The 19,313-nt window shown below is 55.3% G+C and overlaps 5 protein-coding genes across 5 annotated transcripts; 1 reads left to right on the forward strand and 4 right to left on the reverse strand.

Moving 5' to 3' along the window:
• Positions 1-1,413: 1,413 nt before the first annotated feature.
• On the reverse strand, positions 1,414-4,273 carry IWZ02DRAFT_275796 (uncharacterized protein). Its single transcript, XM_066763561.1, has 5 exons — positions 4,193-4,273; positions 3,995-4,061; positions 3,563-3,942; positions 2,307-3,514; positions 1,414-2,030 (listed from the first exon to the last, which is right to left on the reverse strand). Exons 2-5 carry the CDS (start codon positions 4,015-4,017, stop codon positions 1,587-1,589), a joined length of 2,055 nt encoding a protein of 684 aa, XP_066622355.1. The 5' UTR covers positions 4,018-4,061; positions 4,193-4,273; the 3' UTR covers positions 1,414-1,586.
• Positions 4,274-5,852: 1,579 nt separating this feature from the next.
• IWZ02DRAFT_275844 (uncharacterized protein) lies at positions 5,853-6,984 on the reverse strand. Its single transcript, XM_066763563.1, has one exon. It carries the CDS (start codon positions 6,658-6,660, stop codon positions 5,965-5,967), a length of 696 nt encoding a protein of 231 aa, XP_066622356.1. The 5' UTR covers positions 6,661-6,984; the 3' UTR covers positions 5,853-5,964.
• A 557-nt stretch (positions 6,985-7,541) lies between these two features.
• On the forward strand, positions 7,542-8,717 carry IWZ02DRAFT_275818 (uncharacterized protein). Its single transcript, XM_066763562.1, has one exon. The coding sequence runs from the start codon at positions 7,757-7,759 to the stop codon at positions 8,600-8,602; it is 846 nt and encodes a 281-aa protein (XP_066622357.1). The 5' UTR covers positions 7,542-7,756; the 3' UTR covers positions 8,603-8,717.
• A 3,988-nt stretch (positions 8,718-12,705) lies between these two features.
• On the reverse strand, positions 12,706-14,702 carry IWZ02DRAFT_452536 (UAA transporter). The gene is made up of 3 exons (XM_066767602.1): positions 14,359-14,702; positions 13,513-14,303; positions 12,706-13,424 (listed from the first exon to the last, which is right to left on the reverse strand). Exons 1-3 carry the CDS (start codon positions 14,544-14,546, stop codon positions 13,171-13,173), a joined length of 1,233 nt encoding a protein of 410 aa, XP_066622358.1. The 5' UTR covers positions 14,547-14,702; the 3' UTR covers positions 12,706-13,170.
• A 670-nt stretch (positions 14,703-15,372) lies between these two features.
• Positions 15,373-17,865, reverse strand: IWZ02DRAFT_519862 (tetratricopeptide; the record flags this gene model as incomplete). The annotated part of the gene is made up of 5 exons (XM_066770748.1): positions 15,373-15,826; positions 15,918-16,312; positions 16,362-17,122; positions 17,180-17,218; positions 17,307-17,865. 5 exons carry the CDS (start codon positions 17,863-17,865, stop codon positions 15,565-15,567), a joined length of 2,016 nt encoding a protein of 671 aa, XP_066622359.1. The 3' UTR covers positions 15,373-15,564.
• Positions 17,866-19,313: the final 1,448 nt, after the last annotated feature.

The raw sequence follows: 19,313 nt of genomic DNA on the forward strand, positions 1-19,313 counted from the left end.
TGAGAAGAGAATAAGGCAACTTTTGAGAGAGGGATGCGATGCGAGATTATAGGAATGGAATGAAAATGGAATGGAATGAAAATGGAATAGAATGGTGAGGTGAGGTGATAGATGGTGGGCAGCGCTCGACATGGCTTCTTATCGTACAACAGTGTGATCTTCCTTTTCTTTTTCTTTTTTCTTTTCCTCCTTTCTCTCTTGCGTCTTGGTGGTGCGGTAGCGATAGAGTTCTTCGCATTCTTGTTCTTTCTCCTCCTCCTCTTCTTCTTCTTCGTAGACTTGTTGGTGTGAACGATGCTAGTATGAGACGCGAGACGCCGTACCGTACCGAAAAATGCCGTTCAACTCATGTTCGTCCTTGTCTTCGCCGCAGCGGCAACAGCCTTTGCAGCGTCTTCTATTTTCGCCGTGCATCTTGTTGAAAGGAAGGTAGAATGGTAGCAGGGCACAGCAGGTCGGCATGGTACGGTACGCTGCGCGCGCTTCAACTTTGCCTTGTCGCCTTTCTTCTCTTTCAAGCTGGTTCGGCCGTTACGTCGTTAGTAGAAAAACTCGAAACGAAAAGAAAATGGGAAAGGTGAAGGACGTGCTGAAAGATGAAGGCTGATAGGAATGAGGCAAATATTGAAGCGATGAAAGGCGGGAAGGATAAAAGCAGGTTTTCGGTAGCGACGGTGGAGGAAATGAGAGACTTGGGTGAGTTGAACGAGGCAGACAGAGATAGACGATGGACTTCAGGACATGAACTGATGGAAAGCCGATGAACGCCCCACAGAGCACGCACTGATGTTGAATGAAATGCTAGATCAACGCGGGATGGAGAGCAGGCGAAGACGGAGAGATGACAGGACGACTCGGGAAACTCTTGCGTGGAACACAGTCAATAGGACCAAATCAGGAGCAAACCGATGATGCATCGCCTCAAGCAAGGGATTAGACACGCCGCCCATGAAGCAATTGGCCGTTAAGCGGAAAGGATGACGGAGCAGACGGAGCAGCAAGACGAAAAAACTTTGCCAATCTCGCTATTTGCCCAAAATTGAGAAAAAAGACCGCCGGGAGATGATGGATGCTAGGAACCTATCTAGATAAAACGATGTGTCCACCTACTTGCGCGCGCTGCGAGATTCAACGGGAAGACAGGCAGCCAACCAACCAACAAACCAACAAGCCAGCCAGCCAAAGGGGGTATCATCGACGAGGAGGAGGGGGAGAAGTTGGTATGTGAGCGAGGAGAGTGATGAGCTGGGGGAAAGGTGGCGGAGAGATGATGCAAACAGAAGACGTGAAAACGAGGATAGACAAGAGTAGGAGAAGATGCCCAAGGAAAGATGTCCGCCCGCCCTTTCGAAAAATTCCGGACAAAAAGGCAAGGTGATGATGATGATGATGCAAGCGCAAGCGTAAGCGCAAAAGGCCGAACCCGACCAGTCGCAGGAAGCGAATCGAGGGACATACTGCACTCCATCAGTGCAGTGATCAAGCCGCCATGAAACCAAAAAGCCGACGTCCCATCTCTTAACTAGTTCAGCCGTTACAATTGCACAAAACCAAAAACACAAAGAGGTGATACATCTACAGCGGCATTAGATCATGCCAGCCCAGCTACTCGGATAACCGCCCTGGTTCAGCTGCCGGCTGCCGCCGCTTGGACTGCCGGCACCACCGAAACCACTGCCGCCTTGCATGCCGACCAAGTCGGCGTAGGCTTGGTGGTTTTGTTGGTGATGATTGTGCGGCGAGGGGCTGTTGTGGTTGCTGTTGCGTGGGTCCGACATGTCAACCGCCGAGTCGATCTGTGGGTGGTGTCCACGATGGCCAGCGAAAAACGTATTCAGCGAAGGATGCTGATGCTGCTGTGGCTCGTGCTTCATGTCACCAACGCCACGGCTGCTCTCGGGACGAGAGGAAGCGGACCCTGTTGACGAGGGTTGCACAACTGGAACAGCGCCGACGTTTTGGTTAGACAGCTGCGCGAGGGTTTCCCGGCGGCGCTTGGGTCCGTCTTTTGCTTTTGGATGTGCGTGGCACTAGCAAGGAGGAATTTGTCAGTAAATATGGCCGGCTTGTTTTATGTTCGGCCACTATGACAGACTGGAGACTCTTTTGCGAGCTACACGGGCCGGGCAACTCCGAGGACGGACTACCGGAGGGAAAGGGTGAAACATGAAAAAGTGACTAATTTTGAGGCACTAGGGCGAAAGTGCTTCAAGGCCCAGCCGGGAACCCAAGGCCCGAGCGTTGAACAAGGGGTAGTAGAAAAAGTAGGGGTGACCAGGGGGGAAATAGGATGGGGAGATACGCACCTTGTAGGCGTGCCTGAACCACGTCGTACCCTTTTTCTTGCTGCTGACCAGGGCTACCCACTCGCCACAGGTACCGCACAGGCCTTCCCAGACATCCAAATTACCCTCGGCGCGGCGCGTTTCCTTGGGCCCCTGAAAGGCGCCTCCCGTGTTGGCACTCACTCCGTGCGTAAAGGACTTGTCGTACCAATAGGCACTGTTTTTGAGAACGAGCCAACGCCCCGGTTTGCACAAGCCGCACCATCCTTCGCGCTTGTTGCCGTGCCCCCGCACCCATCGTGGGGTATACAAGTCACCCTCGAAGCGAAATTCTTGCTCTTTTGGAACCATGTCCGGATCTGAAGGGTGCATGTCGGACTCGGGCGGGTCGCACGGTTGTTGCTCAAGGGATTGGTACAGGTTGGGCGGTTCGGAGAAGTCGGCAAAATGGGCGGAGCAACCACTGTGGTGGTCGTTACTTTGGAGTAGGCCGTAGAAACTCTGCGAAGGTAGTGGCCGCGGTGCGTCGAGCTGGATTCTTCCCCCAGGAGAGGAGAAATAGGGGCCGTGGGTCGATGGAAGCTGCTGCTGCTGCTGAGATGAGAGCATGCCTGGCTGCTGCATGTTCATGACTTGCTGAGGCCACGCGGGCATGGAGTGGTAGCTTTTGTGCGGAGGATTCAGACGTTGGCTGTACATGGTTGAATATCTATCCTGCACCTTGCGCCCAGCAGGCGCCAAAGACGGGGTCGAGGTTGGCCCAGCAATAGACCAACGGTTCTGGCGATTGGTGTCCATGCTATACGGTGAAGATCGAATTACCCCTTGGGATGGCTGGGGACCTGGAGATGTCTTTCCGCGACTCACGGTCCGCACGGGGTCATTCCTTTGCGGTGAAGTCAAGGGCGAGAGGAGGTTCGAGGTGGGATCGTAGTTGCCCCAATTTTCCATGTCAGAAGCGGCGTAAGAGACACTGTCTGGTTCGGAGTAGTCTTCGCAAGTGCCCATTTCGGGCATGAAGCCGGTGCTCGAAGTCGAAACGGAGGCGCTGGATAGGCGCTGTCTAGGGTTTTGCAAGTAATTCGTCGAATTGGCATCGGCACATTGCCTCAGATCGATGATGGGGTTGTTCTCGTCACCGCCCGCGTGGCCAGCAGGGTTGAGATCATGCATATCTTGATCCATATTAGGAATGTCCATGATGCAAGCTTTTTGGCCCCATGAAGAGTCTGAAAAGGACGTCAGGAGAAAAACAGGCACATCAACTGGCGACTTACCCGTGTCCATGACCGGTCGTGAGTAGTAGTCTCCAGAGGTTGATTGGTTGGACTGCCAGCTGTATCTGGGATGATAGACTGGGCCATTCATGCTGGCCGGGCGTTGGCCAGCGGTCGAGGGTACATCGAGTGATTGCGCCGAAGTCCAGCTTGTTCCGCTAATGCTGGACCTGTTTGATGCGGCGGTGACGGCCATGATATCGGGCTGTGATACGGACCACGTGCTCGAGGGTTGGTAAGGACGCGAAGCGGGCTCGGAAATGTGTGGCTGTGCGGTGGATTGTTGCACAGAGCCGGTACCGTAGGGGTACATGATCTGATTCGCGTTCCGCGAAGGGTCTTGGACAAAGACGTAGGGGCTGCCATGTGCCGGGACATAACTTTATAAAAAACATGAGAATCTTGGACGGCCACGGGTGATGGAATACGTACTGGGAAGATGCATTGAAATCCATTTTTAGGGCCGACGAAGGGAACGAAGGTCGACGAACGCCGAGGGCTAGTTGGCATACCAGTTAGGACGACGAATCGAGTAATGCATGACATGCATGGGGAGCAAGCCGCCTGAAGGGTGGTGGCGGGCTCGCCGAGGCAAGGGCGAGGAGGGCTCGTGGGGAGGAGCAGACGTACGAACGAATGCAGCTAAGACAGGCGGGTAGTCGGTATGGCAAGAGGGCCGTGTAGCTGCGGTAGAACGTGGGAGGCCTGGAGAAGGGTGGGTGGGTGGGTGGTGGTCGTGGTCGAGGTGGACAAAAATAAAAGAGTGAACAACAGAGAAGAGAAGAGAGAAAGAGAGAGAGAGAGGGTGAGAGGGTGAGAGAGTGAGAGACCAGCACCAACTACTCGCTGCCAGCGGCGAGAGATTATTAGACAGTAACGAGCGGCGTCGAAGGAGGGTAGGGGGGAGGCGGCAAGCAAGCAAGCAAGCCAAAAGAGCGACAAGAGGCAGGCAGGGCAAGACAGGACAGGACAGGACAGGACAGGACAGGACAGGGCAGGGCAGGGCAGGGAAAGCTGGCGGGCAGACAGGGCTATAAGACTTGGGGTGGTGCAAAGATGGCGATTGTGGACGAGGGCCGTCTTTTGCTCCCCAGAGACCGGCGAGTCGGCGGACGACCCGACCCGACCCGACTGGACTGGACTGGACTGGACTGGACTGCCATCCGGGAGCAGGCTATCTCATGTCAGGTTTTGCAACGTTGAAGGAGCGCAACCAGAGGCGGTTGTAGCGTAGCATGAGCCGAACTGCGCTCCGGCTCGGCTGCTACACAGTAGATGGAATCGAGCGCGGTGGACTCGACGCCTGCGACGAAACGAGCCGAAACGGACGCCGTTTCAGGCACGAGTTCGTCTTTGGAGAGGTCGTGACCAAGTGGGTTGGTTCGATGGGAGTTGAAACTGAGGCCGAGAAGCGAGAGACGAGAGACGAGAGACTGGAGACTGCGACTCCCAGTCGTCAACACCATGACCAAGACACGACGACAGCTCTTCATCATCCTCATCACCACAAGCTACCTCCGAGCTTCTCTGTCTCTCTCTCTCTCTCTCTCTCTCTCTCTCTCTCTCTCTCTCTCTCTCTCTCTCTCCCCTCACATCATTACGCGTCGTTCAGCTATTCGTATCCGCCATCGACTCTCTGCCTCTCGACACCTCTCTCCAAGGTTGCATCCGGGCGCCACCACGACGACCCTCGCCCGTCACGCGTACTGTACTCGATTTTGCATCGACTCTGTGTGACGGAGTCTTGGCTCGTTGCCTCTGCTCCCCTTCTCAGCACCCGGCACGTTTGATCGACGTGGGGCCCTTAGCCGTGCCCGTTCTCTACCACACCACACCACCACCACCACCACCACCACCACCACCACCAGCCAGCCAGCCCTTTCCCACCTCACATACCCTACGTACCCACAGGTCACCCGCTCAGCTTTGCCGCTGTCACGGCTCCTCCCACCTCCACCGACGGCTGCGCACTGGCGCATACTGCCGGCTCAAAACCTGCACCACCACCCTCCAACAGAGCCTCCAGATCTGACGCCCTAGGCAGGCTCGCATAATCGATTTGGCCCGTTGCGAGTTGGCTCGCAGCCAGCGTGTTACCCACCGCTGCCCACCTGAACCGCGCCCATGCTGCCATTCGCCGGGTACGTCGTGATCGCCCTTGTCCGCGCAAGCCATCATTCTTCGACCTAGCGGAACGTGGTAGGCCTTCAGTTGGTCATGACCGCCCTACGCCATGATCCGCCGCTGCACCGTGCTCGATTCGGGTACGCGGAGAATTCCCTTCCCTTTCCCTTCCCTTCCCCAGCGACGCCACACGTCATCATCGTCACTAGAGCCGACCCTCCTCAGGGCGAAATTCCTCTGGCCTCATGGCAGCTGAGCACTCTCCGCTGACCCAGACACTACTGCACCCTTTGCCGGAAACAATCGCCAAAACCCACATGGAGAACGTCACCGCATCGCATCGTCTTGACCGCCGTGTCCGGTCCAGCAAATAACCGTCGCCCCGACACCTGGTGCATGTCGGGTGTGGCCGAGCAGGATTCAACACATTCATCCATTGCTTGGCCCGCGTTGTCAGAATATTGCCCCAACACTTTCCACTGCCCATGTGCCTCTCTTCTCCAACAGGACGTCGCCATTTTCACCTCTTTGTCTGGTCGCCTGAACCAGGACCGACTCTGGATTGCCTCTGCGACGGCATCTCCGACGAGCCTTGGATTCGCTGTCCAAGACAGTCGAAAGGCTGGAACGATGCGCGGAGGAATGTGGCAGAATAAGCATGAAAAGCTCCGCAGACCCTGAATATTCACCACGCGGTTGTGCACACCTTCAAAGACGGCGCCAGGCCTAGACGCACATGGAGTGGACCCTTTGCTGACGCTTGCAGGTAGAATTGGTTCTCGCGTGGCCTCTTGACCAAGTACCTGCGCTACACGTCTCAATGCGCCAGACTGACGCTCTCTGGAAGCTAAGCATTCCTCACCTTGGCCCGAAAATTTCATTGAATCATCGGGGCAGTGAGCCAAAATCTCCAAGACAGAAAAAAAAAAAAAAAAAAAAAAAAAAGGGTGAGCATGAGGCAACCCTGCATGCATAATGCCTTCTCGAAGACAAGGTCAGCATCTAGGATGATGCCAAGACAGGCAACAGATGTGGCTTTGCCAACTCCACCTGCTCTGGATCAACAAGCGAATCAACTATCGAAAAGAGAGACATCCACGCTGTGTCGAACAGGTCCATGTTCGCGGATACGACTATTCGGTCCCGATTGGGACGACTGCTTGACGGCGCGTCAATAACCCAAAGGATCCAGGAGTACAAGAACAGGCAGTGACAAGGACAGGCACAACCTCACCTGATGCGGCATGCTCTCGCTACCGTCTACCAGTCCACAATTGCGTTGCAAAGTGTCGGACAGGCGTGATTTGCCAACGTGGACAAGGAACTAGGCCTGGCGCCCTTGGTTCAATTCAAGGTTTAGTTATAGGCCAGTGTTGAGCGTGTAACGTCCAGCGCCACAACCCTATCCCGGTGCCGACCTTGTAGCAGCCCAGTGCTTGACCGGCTCGTTAGCTGCCGCGCAAGCCCTCCGGATGGCACCAACAGCACTAACGGCCGCCCCGCGTTGGTGCTCTGGCCGCCAACGGCAACAATTCAACTGTGGCTTCAAGCCTGGTACCATGGAATACGTCGTCTTGTGTCACTTTGACGAAAGCCTTTGGTGGGCCGACAATGACTGAATTTCAATCCCGCGGCATACGCTCTGATCTCTTGTCCGTCCACAATCTCACATGAGCTCTTTTGCACAGGCTGAAGCCTGGATGGTCTCCAAAGTGACGGGGTACACGGCAGGTAAACCACGGCATGCGACCTTGTAAAATGCACCCCTTCAAAACATCACGATGGCCATTGGCAGTTGCAATCATATGTAATTATCAATGTCGGCCAATTGAGTCTGCAGTTTGCTCCATCTTTCTAAAAGTACAACACCAACTCCAAACAGAACTCGTTGTCCCATCTCCGCACCCATTTACCGTAGCGTCCTGCACGCACGCGTCTCGGCCAACGTTCTTGAATCAGCGCCAATTCCAGCCAACACTGCCGACATGATCCCGGAGCACCTCACCAACCTCTCCTCTCACACCCTCTGTTCTCGACCAAACCAGCCTTGTATCCTGTTCTTCTACACAGATGCAAATGCCCGCTCTGACGCTCATGCATGCACGACTGGAAGGGCATAATGTCATTCATCTGCTGCAGCAAACAGGCATTCTTCGCCCACGGCAGCTACATGTAGCCCTACGAATGGCGGTTCGCATCGTCTCTGGTCGTACGTGTTCCGGCTCCAAATACCAAGGAGCTTACTCGCCTGCACTAAGAGCGTGTACACCTCTTTGCCCACGCACGCTCCACCAAAGCCTTGTTAGCCAGTGTCGACTCGAACAACAGACACACGCGCGCGCTGCAGCACTCCGCCTGACACAACCATTCAACCAGAAACCATCCTCAGATTGGACCGGCGATGATGAATCCGCGCGCTCTCACGCTTTCGGACGATGCGGTCAACGGGAGGTTGGGCGGGGGAGGGGCCAAAAAAGAGGGGTCTCGGGACTGCAGATGAGACGCAACCTCCAACGCTGCTGCTGCTGCTGCACCAGACAGAACTGCCGACAAGAAGCAAGCAGTGGTCATGGAGCTCAACACCAGCACTGGCCCATGAGCGGCGTGTCACTGCGAGCGCAAAATCAGGTTTTGGCCAAGTTCATGTCGAGGTGTGAGGGTCCATCTGTTCATCGCTTTCCAAGAAGTCAATCGTTCCTCTCATCCCTTACAGCAAGCAACATGCTGTCCGATCAAAGTCTTTGTCAACCTTGGGCCTGTGCTTTGTTTTTTCTCTTGTCGCTCCCGCAAGACCCGCTTCACTTTCCAATCCTGCCCTTCACATCTCAAACCATGACGTCTCGCGCACTGGACACCACCTGGCCGTTGTCCCAATCCCTCAAATCCCCCATCTCTCGTCCTAGCCAATCTCGATAAAGAGACAGAAAAAGAGGACACATACCCCATCTCACCACCATACCCACTTGGCTCGGACCATCCGGCCACGCGACCAAATCTGATACTGATACCTCCAAAGGCTGCTGCGCCGCCCGCCCACCCGCTCGCCTCAGGCCAACACAGCCCAGACCATCAGAATCGCACTCCAGGCTCGCTGGCTTCGAATCGAAATCCTACCAGCGGCAGATGGTGACGGCACGGCACAGAAAATGGTCGATTCGCACGAGAGCCGATCCACTGCAGAAGGAGGCTCTGCGACGTGCAACAGAGACGCCGCACCGCTAGCCAAACATTCACAGACAACCCACTACTGGCCCGTCTGTCACCCAGTGCTAGCTTTTCTAGATGTAGTAGCAAGCCATCGGCAGCAGCAACGGCCGCGGTAAGTTTGCAACCAAGTTGTCATTTTCCTGACGTTTTCGGTCGGTCCCGTGGCGCAGCCCTCTTCACTCGCATTTCAAAATCGCACCACTCGAATTTGCCATTCTTGCATCCCCGATTCCCGCATCTTCGACAACGTCATCCAAATCTGCCTCCGCGCCATACTCCGCCCGTCCCGTCCAGTCGCGTTGGCCCCAGGCCAGCAGACCAGGAAAGAAACGCGAAAGCAACCATCTTTCCTACCTCCTTGCATGTAGGGGAAGGAGGAATAGGCTGTGCTGTGCTGCGCTTCGCTCTCGATATGTGCCGCGTCCATCCATCCACACACAACATCAACAGCGACGCGCGCGCGCGCGCGGAATTGTTTCGTGGCCAAGGTAGACTGCCATGCCAAGGCGACATCATCATCCCTTGTTCCTTCCTCTCCTCCCTCTTCTTGTTCATTTTTGCATCGCCTAGCCCACAACCCCACCTGGCTCACTTATCCGCTCGCTCCCGTCGTCAAGTGCTGTAATCGAATAACGCACACACACACACACACACACACACACATATATATATACATACGTAGGCGGGTATCCATGAATACCCAAGACACAAAGCAAGCTCTCCATCACGGTACGTCCCGTCAGCAGCAACAGTGGTGGGGCTGCGTCATGAGCGTGCGTCACATTGTAGATCAAAAGACAGACAGACGCATGGGAAGGTGAGGAGCAAGGATACCGACGGCTACCAGCCAACAGGATCCATTCCATCCATGCTGCTTCGTGGTCTTGTTTTCCCCGTCTGCGTGTTGTTGCTGTGGCTAGTGACTGACTGCTCTGCCATGCGATGGAATGCAATGCTGTGGCTGTGCGTGCTGGATATCTAGGTACTTCGTTTCTCGTGGCGTCAGGTGTGTCTTGATTGGTCGTGATGTGCATGTATGCATCAATTCATGACAGAAGGGCTTGTTGGCGAGGAAGTGAGGAAGGGAGGTGGTGAGGTGGTGAGTGCTAATGGAGGATCTTTGCCAGTGATGCTAGCTAGGATGGAAGCATGGAGACACCATCTTCCACTTGCAGAGAGACAGGCAGGCAGGCAGGCAGGCAGGCAGGCATTCAGGCAGTAGGTAGTCCATCAAAGTCGCTGACCAACGGTCTACGACCAGTCAGTCAATCAAATACACCTGCTCGGTTGACAAAAAAGTCCTGATCTCCTGTCTGACCATTCGAGTCCCGGGAAGCTGTCTTTCTGATAACAGAGAGGAGGCCCCTGCGAGTGAAGAGAATGATCAAGGGAAAGGAAGATCAAAAGACAGAATCACAAGAAATCTGCCTTGTCTCCCATTCCACTGCTGTAGCAATCTCATTCCGCCTTCCAATCCAGGGGCCAAAACCGCCGCCGCAAACAACTCAGGGGCAACCATTCACGTCTCCCTCCCCCACTCCAACAGCTACGTTACAAATCATAAATGACACCCTCATCGCTCAGACCCGCTCCGCACCTATTGCCCAAAACGCGCCGCACATGCTCAATGCTCGAATCGAACGTGACGAGTTAACCCTTGGGCGTCCTCTTCCTGACATTGCGGTCCCTTGCCCTAACCATCTGCCCGCAAAGAGCGCACCCGGCACGGACAGCGTGCAGCTTGAAGAAAGCGGCGGGGTCGACCGGTGGCGGCGGCGCGTCATCTGTGCGGCCGAGAAGGTAGTCGCGCACGGCGTTGGCCTGGTGGGCGGCGAACCAGGTGCAGGCGTCGGAGTCGAGGAGGACGCGACCGTCGAGTTCGTCATCGACGTCGTCGTCGTCGCCGTTGGACTCTGCGCCAAGCTTAATGCTCGCCGAATCGACCAGGCGGCGCAGATGCAGCGACGAGAGGTGCGGCGCTGCGGAGAGGACGGCGCGCAGCGGCGGCAGCGCAGCGTCCCAAGGGTATATGGTGCCGGGGGCAGGGAAGTTGCGGTCCATGATCCAGGCCTCGCGGATGTCGACGGCGCGGTCGCCGACGATGTCCCTGACGCGAGAGAGAAGGGCGTAGTCAAGCGTCAGGTGGCGGAGAGTGGGAGAGACGCGGCGGAGGAAGGCGAGGAGGCAGTCGGATGAGGTGACGAAGTGCGAGAGGCTGACTTTAGAGAGGTGCGGCGAGAGGGCGAAGCCTTGGAAGGCTTTGAGCGAATCTTGGTTTAGGAAGTCGGTGGGCTTGCAGGAGTCGATTTGGAAGTCCATTCGTAAGGATTCGACTGCATTGGTCTTTGCTGCGCATGGTTTTGAGAGTCTGGCTTTGATGAATGTGAATGTTTTGCGTTGTTTGTTGTAGGCAGCCTCGTCGTCCTCTCCCTCACTTTCTTCTTCTTCTTCTTCAGTTTCGGTTCCATAATCTTCGTCTTTGTTTTCATCATGGTCTTCTTCCTCGACTTCGTTTTTTTTTCATCCTCGAGCGTGGGTCGTTTGTTGTTATCGTTGTTGTTGGAAGCCGCCTGGTCCTCTCTCATTTCATTCTCCTTGTCCACATTTTCGTTTTCTTGCTCTTCATTTTCATCCCATTCATCATCGTAGTCGTAATAGTCTTCGGAGTCGTGTTCACTGTTACCATCCTCTTCTTCGCCATCGTCCTCGCCATCCTCGCTGTCCTTATCCTCAAAAGCGTACACGTTGTCGTCGTCGTCATCATCATCATCTTCTTCATCATCGTCCGAATAATCATAAACACTGTAGCCTGAAACGTTGCAGAGATCAAGATACTTGAACATGAGGAAGGCCGGCACCGGAGGATCACCACCAGGAGCATTGCGTTTCCAAAACTTCAACTGATGCGCCCAAACATTGTCAAAACTCCTCTTGGTGAGATCGGTCCATTGGAGCGATTCGAAGGTGCGGCAGGGAGCGGCAGCAGGATTGTGCGGGCGCCGACCGATGCCCAGCAAAAACACGTCCATCGAGTGGTCTCCTCCCTCGAGCTTGTATTCTCCGAGCTGTTCTCTCGACGAACACGAAAAGGACTCGAGGTTTGGGAGCCCCTCAACGGCGTGGATGACGTCCTTGACGGTGCGGAGGATGTATTCGTTGACTTGAGGCAGCCCGTCGACCGGGAGATTTTCCATGTGGCGGAAGAATTGTCGCCACATTGCTTGGTAATCCTCGTGTGGAAAACTCATTGGAGCCACTCAAATCGCGACGACGACGCGTTTTATGCAACTGGCGAGTCGAGCGTTGGCGGCTACTTTGAGGAAAGCTTCCGTGCTTGCTGGCTCGAGGAGATCCACTTCGAAATGGCCGAAAAGATGAGGCGAAGCTGCGGGGACGAATGCACGGCACGTCGAGCGAGCGGATTTCAGGGATTGGACGTCGCAGTGTGCCAGAATTGTGTTTTTGAGCTCGTCAGTGAGCTGTGGGAATTGTGAGGCGGACATGGCTCGCCCAAGGACGCGTTTCTGTTAGGCGTATCTTGCTTGATTGAAGAGGTTTTGGGTGCGGAGAATGGGTAAACGGGTGAGCTTGCCAGAGGCCAGAAGGGGTACGCGTGATAGGGATTTAAACGCAACGCGTTAACGCGTGACAAGTGGAACCCACCCTTGTCCTTCCGAAATTTTAATTGATAATTCTCTTCCTCTTGCTCCGCCTCCTTGCAGGCAGTGCCTCAAAGTCGCTTCTCTATATCTTGCAGGAGAGAAACAGGGCTGCGAGCGATGCCAAACATGTGGTGATCCAATTGAGCAATTCTGACTAGACGGAGATGGTTGAGGAGATTCCGGCACTTCAAAGGTTGAGGATGAAGAAGACGGCAGACCTGGAAAATTGAAGGATTGTATCGACATACAGGCCTTGCCCAAAGGCGATCCCTGTCCGCCTTCAGAGAGAGCGCTTGCCTGCAGTAGCATATCATGATGCATTTACCCACTGAGGAAGTAGCCCATTGATGGGACTGGGGAGTAGCCATTTCACCTCTCCGTATGTGCGAAGTTTCTGAAGTAATTTGGGGCGACGCAATGCGACACAGAAGCGATTTTCAGACGCGAAGCCCAGGGCTGATGCATAGTAGGGGTGTGCCAATTCTCTTAGGATATACACAAACAACCCCCGAAACCCCAAAGCTGGTATACCTACCCGAACGCCAATTCTAACGCAAACCTCTCGTCCTAAATCTACTATAAATCTCAAATCTACGTCGCCCCTTCGTTCGCTCACTACGACTGCTTCTTGACGCCCTCGGCAACCTCGTGGAGAGCCTGTTTCTGCTTGGCCTTCTCTTTGGCCTTCTTCTCGCGGCGAGTGATGAGGCCCTCGGCGCCGATGCCGCCGAAGACGAGCCCGACGCCCAGCCACTGCATGCCGTGAATCTTGTGGCCGAACCAGATGACGGAGAGAACCATGGTCAGCATCTTGCGCGTGACAGTGACGGTGACGAGAAGGAGCGAGGAAAAGTGCGCCAGGGTGTAGACTATCGTCAAATTGTCATTCAAAATGGTTCCGAAAGCAGTGGTTTGAGGTCTGGCTCCCATTTTGATTGGGTCCAGGCAAAGACTTACAGATGAACACTTGTCCGACGGCACCGCACGCCGCAAAGGCCAGCACGTCCCAGCCTACCTGCGGATGCCTCTGGACGAAGTCAAGGGCCTGCGCCAGCTCGCCCGCATCGCTAGCCTTCATGCCGAAAAACGCACCCACGGGTGTCCCCGCCACGTACGGCGAAACCAACAGCCAAACACCCGTCAAGGCCGTGCTCATGACATTCTGCGCACACATCATCTGGGGGCCCGAAAAGGGCTTGAATGCCGTAAAGATGTGATCCTGGGTCGAGTTGGTCAAGCCGTCAAACAGCAGATTGATGCCGAGCAGAAGCAGGCCCCACGCCGTGTTGCCGCCCTCGACGCTGCGCTTGCTCGCCTTCTTGGCCGTGCTCGGGTGGTGCAGGGTGAAGACTGCCACGCCGAGCGTCACAAGCGCGACCACTGCATACTTGTAGAGCGGATAGCGTTTGCGGAAGACCGTGAGGTGAAGGAACATGACCGGGAGCAGCTTGCAGCTCTTGGCCAGAATGAACGTCACATAGTCGATGTATTTCAGGCTGGCGTAACCAAACGGCGATGCGAGACTGCTGGTCAGCGCAACGAGGGCGAGCGGCGGGAATATGCGCGACGACGGGAAGATGGCGGGGGTCGGCTGGTTTTGCGGCTTCGAGGACAGGAGGTAAATGTAGCCGGTCAGGAAGGCGAAGGAGGACTGAATGGTGTTGAGAACGAGAGAGAAGGTCCAGGTTTCTGATTGCGGCCCATAGCGTGTGGTAGTGATGCGCTCTTGGAGGAGAGCCCAGGTAAGACTTTTGGTTTATCAGCTAGTGTGGTGGTATACATTGCGAAGGAAGGGGTAGATACAATGATGCATAGATGCCTGCGACGCAGATAACCAGCTGGACAATCCCAGCTTCTTTCTGAGCGGTATGTGACTGGGTAGTGGCAGGCGCACTTTTGGCATCGCCATACTGGAAGCTGTCGGCTTTTGCTTGGGCGGTGGTGCGCTTTTTGAGGTCGCCGTTTTGCGCATCCGTCTGAGGGCGCGCCATGGTGAAGAGAGAGGTGTGCTGGGAGAATTGGACAGGATGAAAAGAAGGACGAAGGTGAGCAAGACAAATGGAAGTAAATGGTCTATTGACAAGCAGACACTGCAAGCCAAGCTAATGAGCGACGCAAAGAAGGTTCTATGGTCGAGATAGTCTGAAATGTGGCATCTAGGTCCCTGTAGGGACCAAGCTTCCCGCCGATGATCCCGGCGCTCCGAGGCTGAAGTGGAGCCTCAACCACCCCACCATGACGCTGGCACCAACCCGGATTATTACAAAACATGGCTTTTATTTTGTCCATCGAACCTTTGGAACTTTTTCATGTCTCTCAGGCGTATCGGCTTGCTCAGCAGAGCTTGGTTCATCACACACGACTTCATGATACGGCAGGAATCGGATCCATTCCTCCAACCAGCGCCATATGGAATACTCGACTTCATCCTCCTCAATGCATTGCCCCGAGTACCCTACTTCCAAAGCCCATCTCTCACAGAAGCTCCTCATACTCGGATCGCTGGTGAAAAAAATGAAGCCCGTGAGCATGGCCCGAAAAAGTAACGACTTAAACGCCATCTGATGACCGACACATCCTCGAGAACCCAAATTGATCCCTTGACAAACAATGAATAATGCATGTCTCGTAAAGCAAACCCCGACATCCTCTATGTGCATCAGGAAGGAGAGGCAAAAGGGAGAAACAGGAAGCCAAAATCATCTACCGAGGTCGTAGTGTTCTTGAGCCAGGGCCGGTACCATACCAAGATGCTATGCCGCTTAAAATGCCATGCGAGCGGACAGTTCCGAGACTAATGCCTTCCTGATGCTCAAGTGAGAATAGATTTACCGAATCTGTGCAGAGGCTGTCCTCCTCTATACTTACTCTCAAAACCCCTTTTCCTCTGGTCATTGCGCCGTTATTCTTTGCTTCCTCTTTCTCCACCACTAGCGAGAACCTCGGATGGCTGCTTTTCAGTATATCCAACTCCATGTCGCCGCCTCATGATCGTACAGGCTCTTCAAATCAGAACGGGAAGCCGCCCGAGTATGCTGATCCACCTCTTCCTCCCGCACGAGCTCCTCCAAACCCGCCAGGACCGCCGCCCGTTGAGAAGGAGAAGCCGCCGGGGCCACCTCCCATGCCACCGCCCATCATGTTGAACAGCACATCAGCGGGGATTCCGCCTCCCATGCCTCCGCTGAAACCGCCGCCGCCAAAGCCACCACCGCCAAACATGTCTGACGGGTCTATGAGGTCTTCTCCGCTGTCGTAACGGGCGCGCTTCCTATTTGGAGATTTTGTCGTTAGCCATGCGGCGTCTAGTAGCAAAGTAGCGTCATAAGTGTTCATAAGTGGTCGAAGTTGAGAATACTTACTGAGAGTCGCTCAAAGTCTCATACGCCTCGCCAATGTCCTTGAAGCGCTCGGCGGCCTCAGGGTCGTCGGGGTTCTTGTCAGGGTGGTGGACGATGGCCAGCTTTCGGTAGGCTTTCTTGATTTGGTTGTCGTCGGCATCCTTTTCAACTCCAAGAATCTTGTAGTAGTCCTTGCGCTGAGCCTTCTTCATTTCCAGCTCGGCGTTGCGAATCTCCTTTTGAATACCGGGTTCGGAGGGGTTGGCGTCCTTGATGGCGTTGTACTCGCGAAGCGCTTCTTCCCAGTTGCCCATCTCCCCGAGCGCCTTTGCCTTGGTCATGCGAGCCTTGATGTACGAGGAATCGAGTTCAAAAGCACGCGAGGCATCGTCTGCAGCCTCCTGGTACTTCTTGAGCTGTTCGCTTGATGAGTGTGTGTCCAAATACCACAGACACTGTGCTTACCTTGAGATAGCACCTAGCACGGTTCTGGAGGATCTTCGAGTTTGTCCCCCTGTTCGCCGGGTCCACTTCGAGTGCCTTGGAGTATGTGTCCACAGCCTCCTGGTACCGACCGGCCTTGAATGCACTGTTGCCCTCTTCCTTCATGCGGTCGAGCTTTTGAACTGTCCTCAGCCACTTGACGGCATCCTTGAAGTCTGGGTCGCCAGCAAGGGCTTGCCGGAAATGTTGAATGGCTTTATCATTTTCGCCTTGTGCGTAAAGAGCGCGACCTCGCAGCACCAGGGCATCCGGATCCTTGTTGTCTCTCCGCAGCAAAGTCATGGCCTGGCTCAAAGCTTCTCCAAGAGCATTGGCATTACCCATCTTCAGATACGCCTCACCCCGCATCAGCCTCCATTTTCTTGGTGTTGTCACGCCCTGGCCCAAGCCTTTTTCAGCCGCATTCAAAGCGTGCAACACCATAGATCCAGAGGAGCCGGTTCGGAGTTGGTCTTCCGCCGAAGCAATGTGATGAGCCATTTGCTGTGCCGCTGCCTTGTCCGTGGCACTCGCACCAGCCCGCTCGTAAACATCCAAAGCCTCCTGGGGACGTCCCAAGTTGGTGTAGACACGCGCAAGTCTATGCAAAATCTTAGGGTTGTTGGGTTCCAGCTGATCGGCGGCCTTGCAGTCCTCCAAAGCCTCTTCAAAGCGGTTGGAGGACATGAGAGCAGCGGCGCGGTTAGACCTGTATGTTGCGGACTTGGGATCGGCCTCGATGGCTGCGGCAGGTTAATGAGTATCCCATATTGAATTTGCAAGCATGAGCAGCTCGGGACCACAGCTCCAAATATGGATTGCAGAGGATGGTGGGGAGTCTATTTGTGGTGTAGAAAAATTCAAGACCAACAGAAATTTCCGAATTAAAAAAAAACCCCCCATGACGCAGCCGCACTGATAACGCACCTTTTGAGTACTCTTTAATGGCCTTTTCATATTCCTTGGCTTTGAAAAATTTGTTTCCAGCAGCCTTGAATGATTCGGCATCTTGAGGTGGAGAGCTGGCAGGCGTCTTGTGCGGGGGCGGAGTTGGAGCAGGCTTATCGCCATTCGTCTCTGGGGCACCATTGGCCTTGGTGGACGGACTTGCGGGGGCGGGCGACGAGGTAGCCTCGCGGTCGACGTCCATGGGGGTGTTGGGCACGCTGTCGGTCATCCTGGCAGAGAGTTTGCGGCGCTCTTCGGGCGGGAGGTTGAGTGGGTGGGTGTCGCGGTCGCGGGAGACTGAGGAACGCGACGAAAAGGTCGAGCGTTTAGTGGGCGAGGAGCCGGAGCCAGGTCTGCGATGACGTTCCTTGGTGGGCGAAGAGCGGGCAGCGTGCGAACGGGCCTGGGACGACTTGTCGGGCGAGGCGGGCGGAGTGTTGCGCGAGTGGTCGTGCTGGGGCGGACGCGGAGGAGTTGGACCGTCGTCTTCGGTCTTCTTCCTCGAGGAATTTTTGGTGAAGATGGTCGGCAGTACCATTGGAGCGACGGCGTGTATGGAATCTGGCACAGCGTTACAGGGCGGGACGCTTATTCAGACGGGTTTAGCAGCAGACGGGTCAAGGCTTGCGGTAAGGACCCTACGAGGTACCGGCTTTGGGGGAGTTCGAGGTAGCTGAACAAACGACGAAGACGGGGTATCCACGCAAGAACAGCAGCCAGTTCAGGTTCGCTTCTGGCACATTCGACGACAGGACTGGAGAGGACTGGACTGGACCTGGACCTGGACCTGGACCTTTGGCGCCGCACAAGTTAACTCGTGGCCCCAAGAAAGTATACGCCGCAGACAGGGAAACAGGTCAGCCTCGCAGCAAAACGGCCACCACATCCATCCATCCAATACGGCGGACCGCGCCCGCCACCAGACAGACCCCTTATCGATAGCAACGTTCGGTTCGTTTTGGCTGTTTTGTGCCGTCGGATTCTACACTCGAAAAAACATAGCCCAGCGTGTCTTGAGTCTCAAGCAATAGGGTCGGTTGTACGGCATGACAGACCAACGCAGCCTCTGAATGATGTGCCGCGTGCACCTCACACTGGCATTCACCTGTGGTGGGCTGCCACATTGGAAGCTGTTTATCCCAGGAGCAAGCAAAAACAGTTCGGCATTCCCCACATCCGGCCCGGACTCGATGAATACAAAAGTCAATTGATCGGTCAAGATATCCCCGACTCTCGCTTCAAAGTGACCAAAGAGGATCATTAGAGGCCGCCTTGACAGCGACAGCCACGTCTGACGCCGTCAACCGGCCAACCCTGCATCCAGGCACCAGTTCAAGTCGAACATGCAGCCATGGCTATAGTTGGATTCTTCAACAGCCGACAGTGAGCCAACTTATCGATAACCCAATCCCCGCCGTGAGACGACCAGAAGCTACAAACTCTCGCTCCCAGCCAGTCAGAAGCTGTGCCCAGCCAGGCACGCACGCCAGCCAGGTGCAACGCTCCCACATCAAGTCGTGATGCGGCTGTTCCGTCGGTTCGCTGTCCGTAAGCCCCCGCGTGACGGGAGCTTAGCTTCCGTTCCTGGTGGGAATCGAAGGAGGGAGGGGAGCTGGCGACGGGACGAGGGAGCTCCAGTCCATGTCCCCACTTGCTCATGACCTACCTCAAGCTGCCTAAGTATACAACCGAAGCCTCCTCTCACGCCTCCACCCTTACCCGACCTTGCCTTACCTCGCTCTGCTCTACAAAACCTCTCGGCCGCGTCTGCCACCCAAGCTCGCCTCGACTCTGCCGCCGCTTGCTCCCCACGGTCCCACTCCTAGCTCCTCTACGTCACCGCTTCAGACCCCGGTAAGCTTCAACGCTGTAAGCCGTCGTCGGAAACGTAGCCGCGCCATATTCTGCACGGCCTCGAAGAACAGGCCCGCCAGCCCAGACCGGAATCCCGACCTGCTTGCTCTACGCCTTGCCTCTGCATCACGA

Source organism: Phyllosticta citriasiana (genome assembly GCF_038021145.1).
Source record: "Phyllosticta citriasiana strain CBS 120426 chromosome Unknown IWZ02scaffold_7, whole genome shotgun sequence".
In the NCBI taxonomy this organism is placed as follows: domain Eukaryota; kingdom Fungi; phylum Ascomycota; class Dothideomycetes; order Botryosphaeriales; family Phyllostictaceae; genus Phyllosticta; species Phyllosticta citriasiana.

Bases quoted from the DNA above. Each gene is read 5' to 3' on its own strand.
- IWZ02DRAFT_275796 (XM_066763561.1), bottom strand. From the start codon at position 4,017: ATGGATTTCAATGCATCTTCCCA. The intron at 3,515-3,562 runs GTAAGTCGCCAG...CGTCCTTTTCAG, and splicing joins ACGACCGGTCATGGACACGG to ACTCTTCATGGGGCCAAAAA. The intron at 2,031-2,306 runs GTGCGTATCTCC...CCTCCTTGCTAG, and splicing joins GGTTCAGGCACGCCTACAAG to TGCCACGCACATCCAAAAGC.
- IWZ02DRAFT_275844 (XM_066763563.1), bottom strand. From the start codon at position 6,660: ATGCATGCAGGGTTGCCTCATGCTCACCCTTTTTTTTTTTTTTTTTTT.
- IWZ02DRAFT_275818 (XM_066763562.1), top strand. From the start codon at position 7,757: ATGCAAATGCCCGCTCTGACGCTCATGCATGCACGACTGGAAGGGCAT.
- IWZ02DRAFT_452536 (XM_066767602.1), bottom strand. From the start codon at position 14,546: ATGGCGCGCCCTCAGACGGATGCGCAAAACGGCGACCTCAAAAAGCGC. The intron at 14,304-14,358 runs GTATCTACCCCT...ATAAACCAAAAG, and splicing joins GCAGGCATCTATGCATCATT to TCTTACCTGGGCTCTCCTCC. The intron at 13,425-13,512 runs GTAAGTCTTTGC...ATTTGACGATAG, and splicing joins CGTCGGACAAGTGTTCATCT to TCTACACCCTGGCGCACTTT.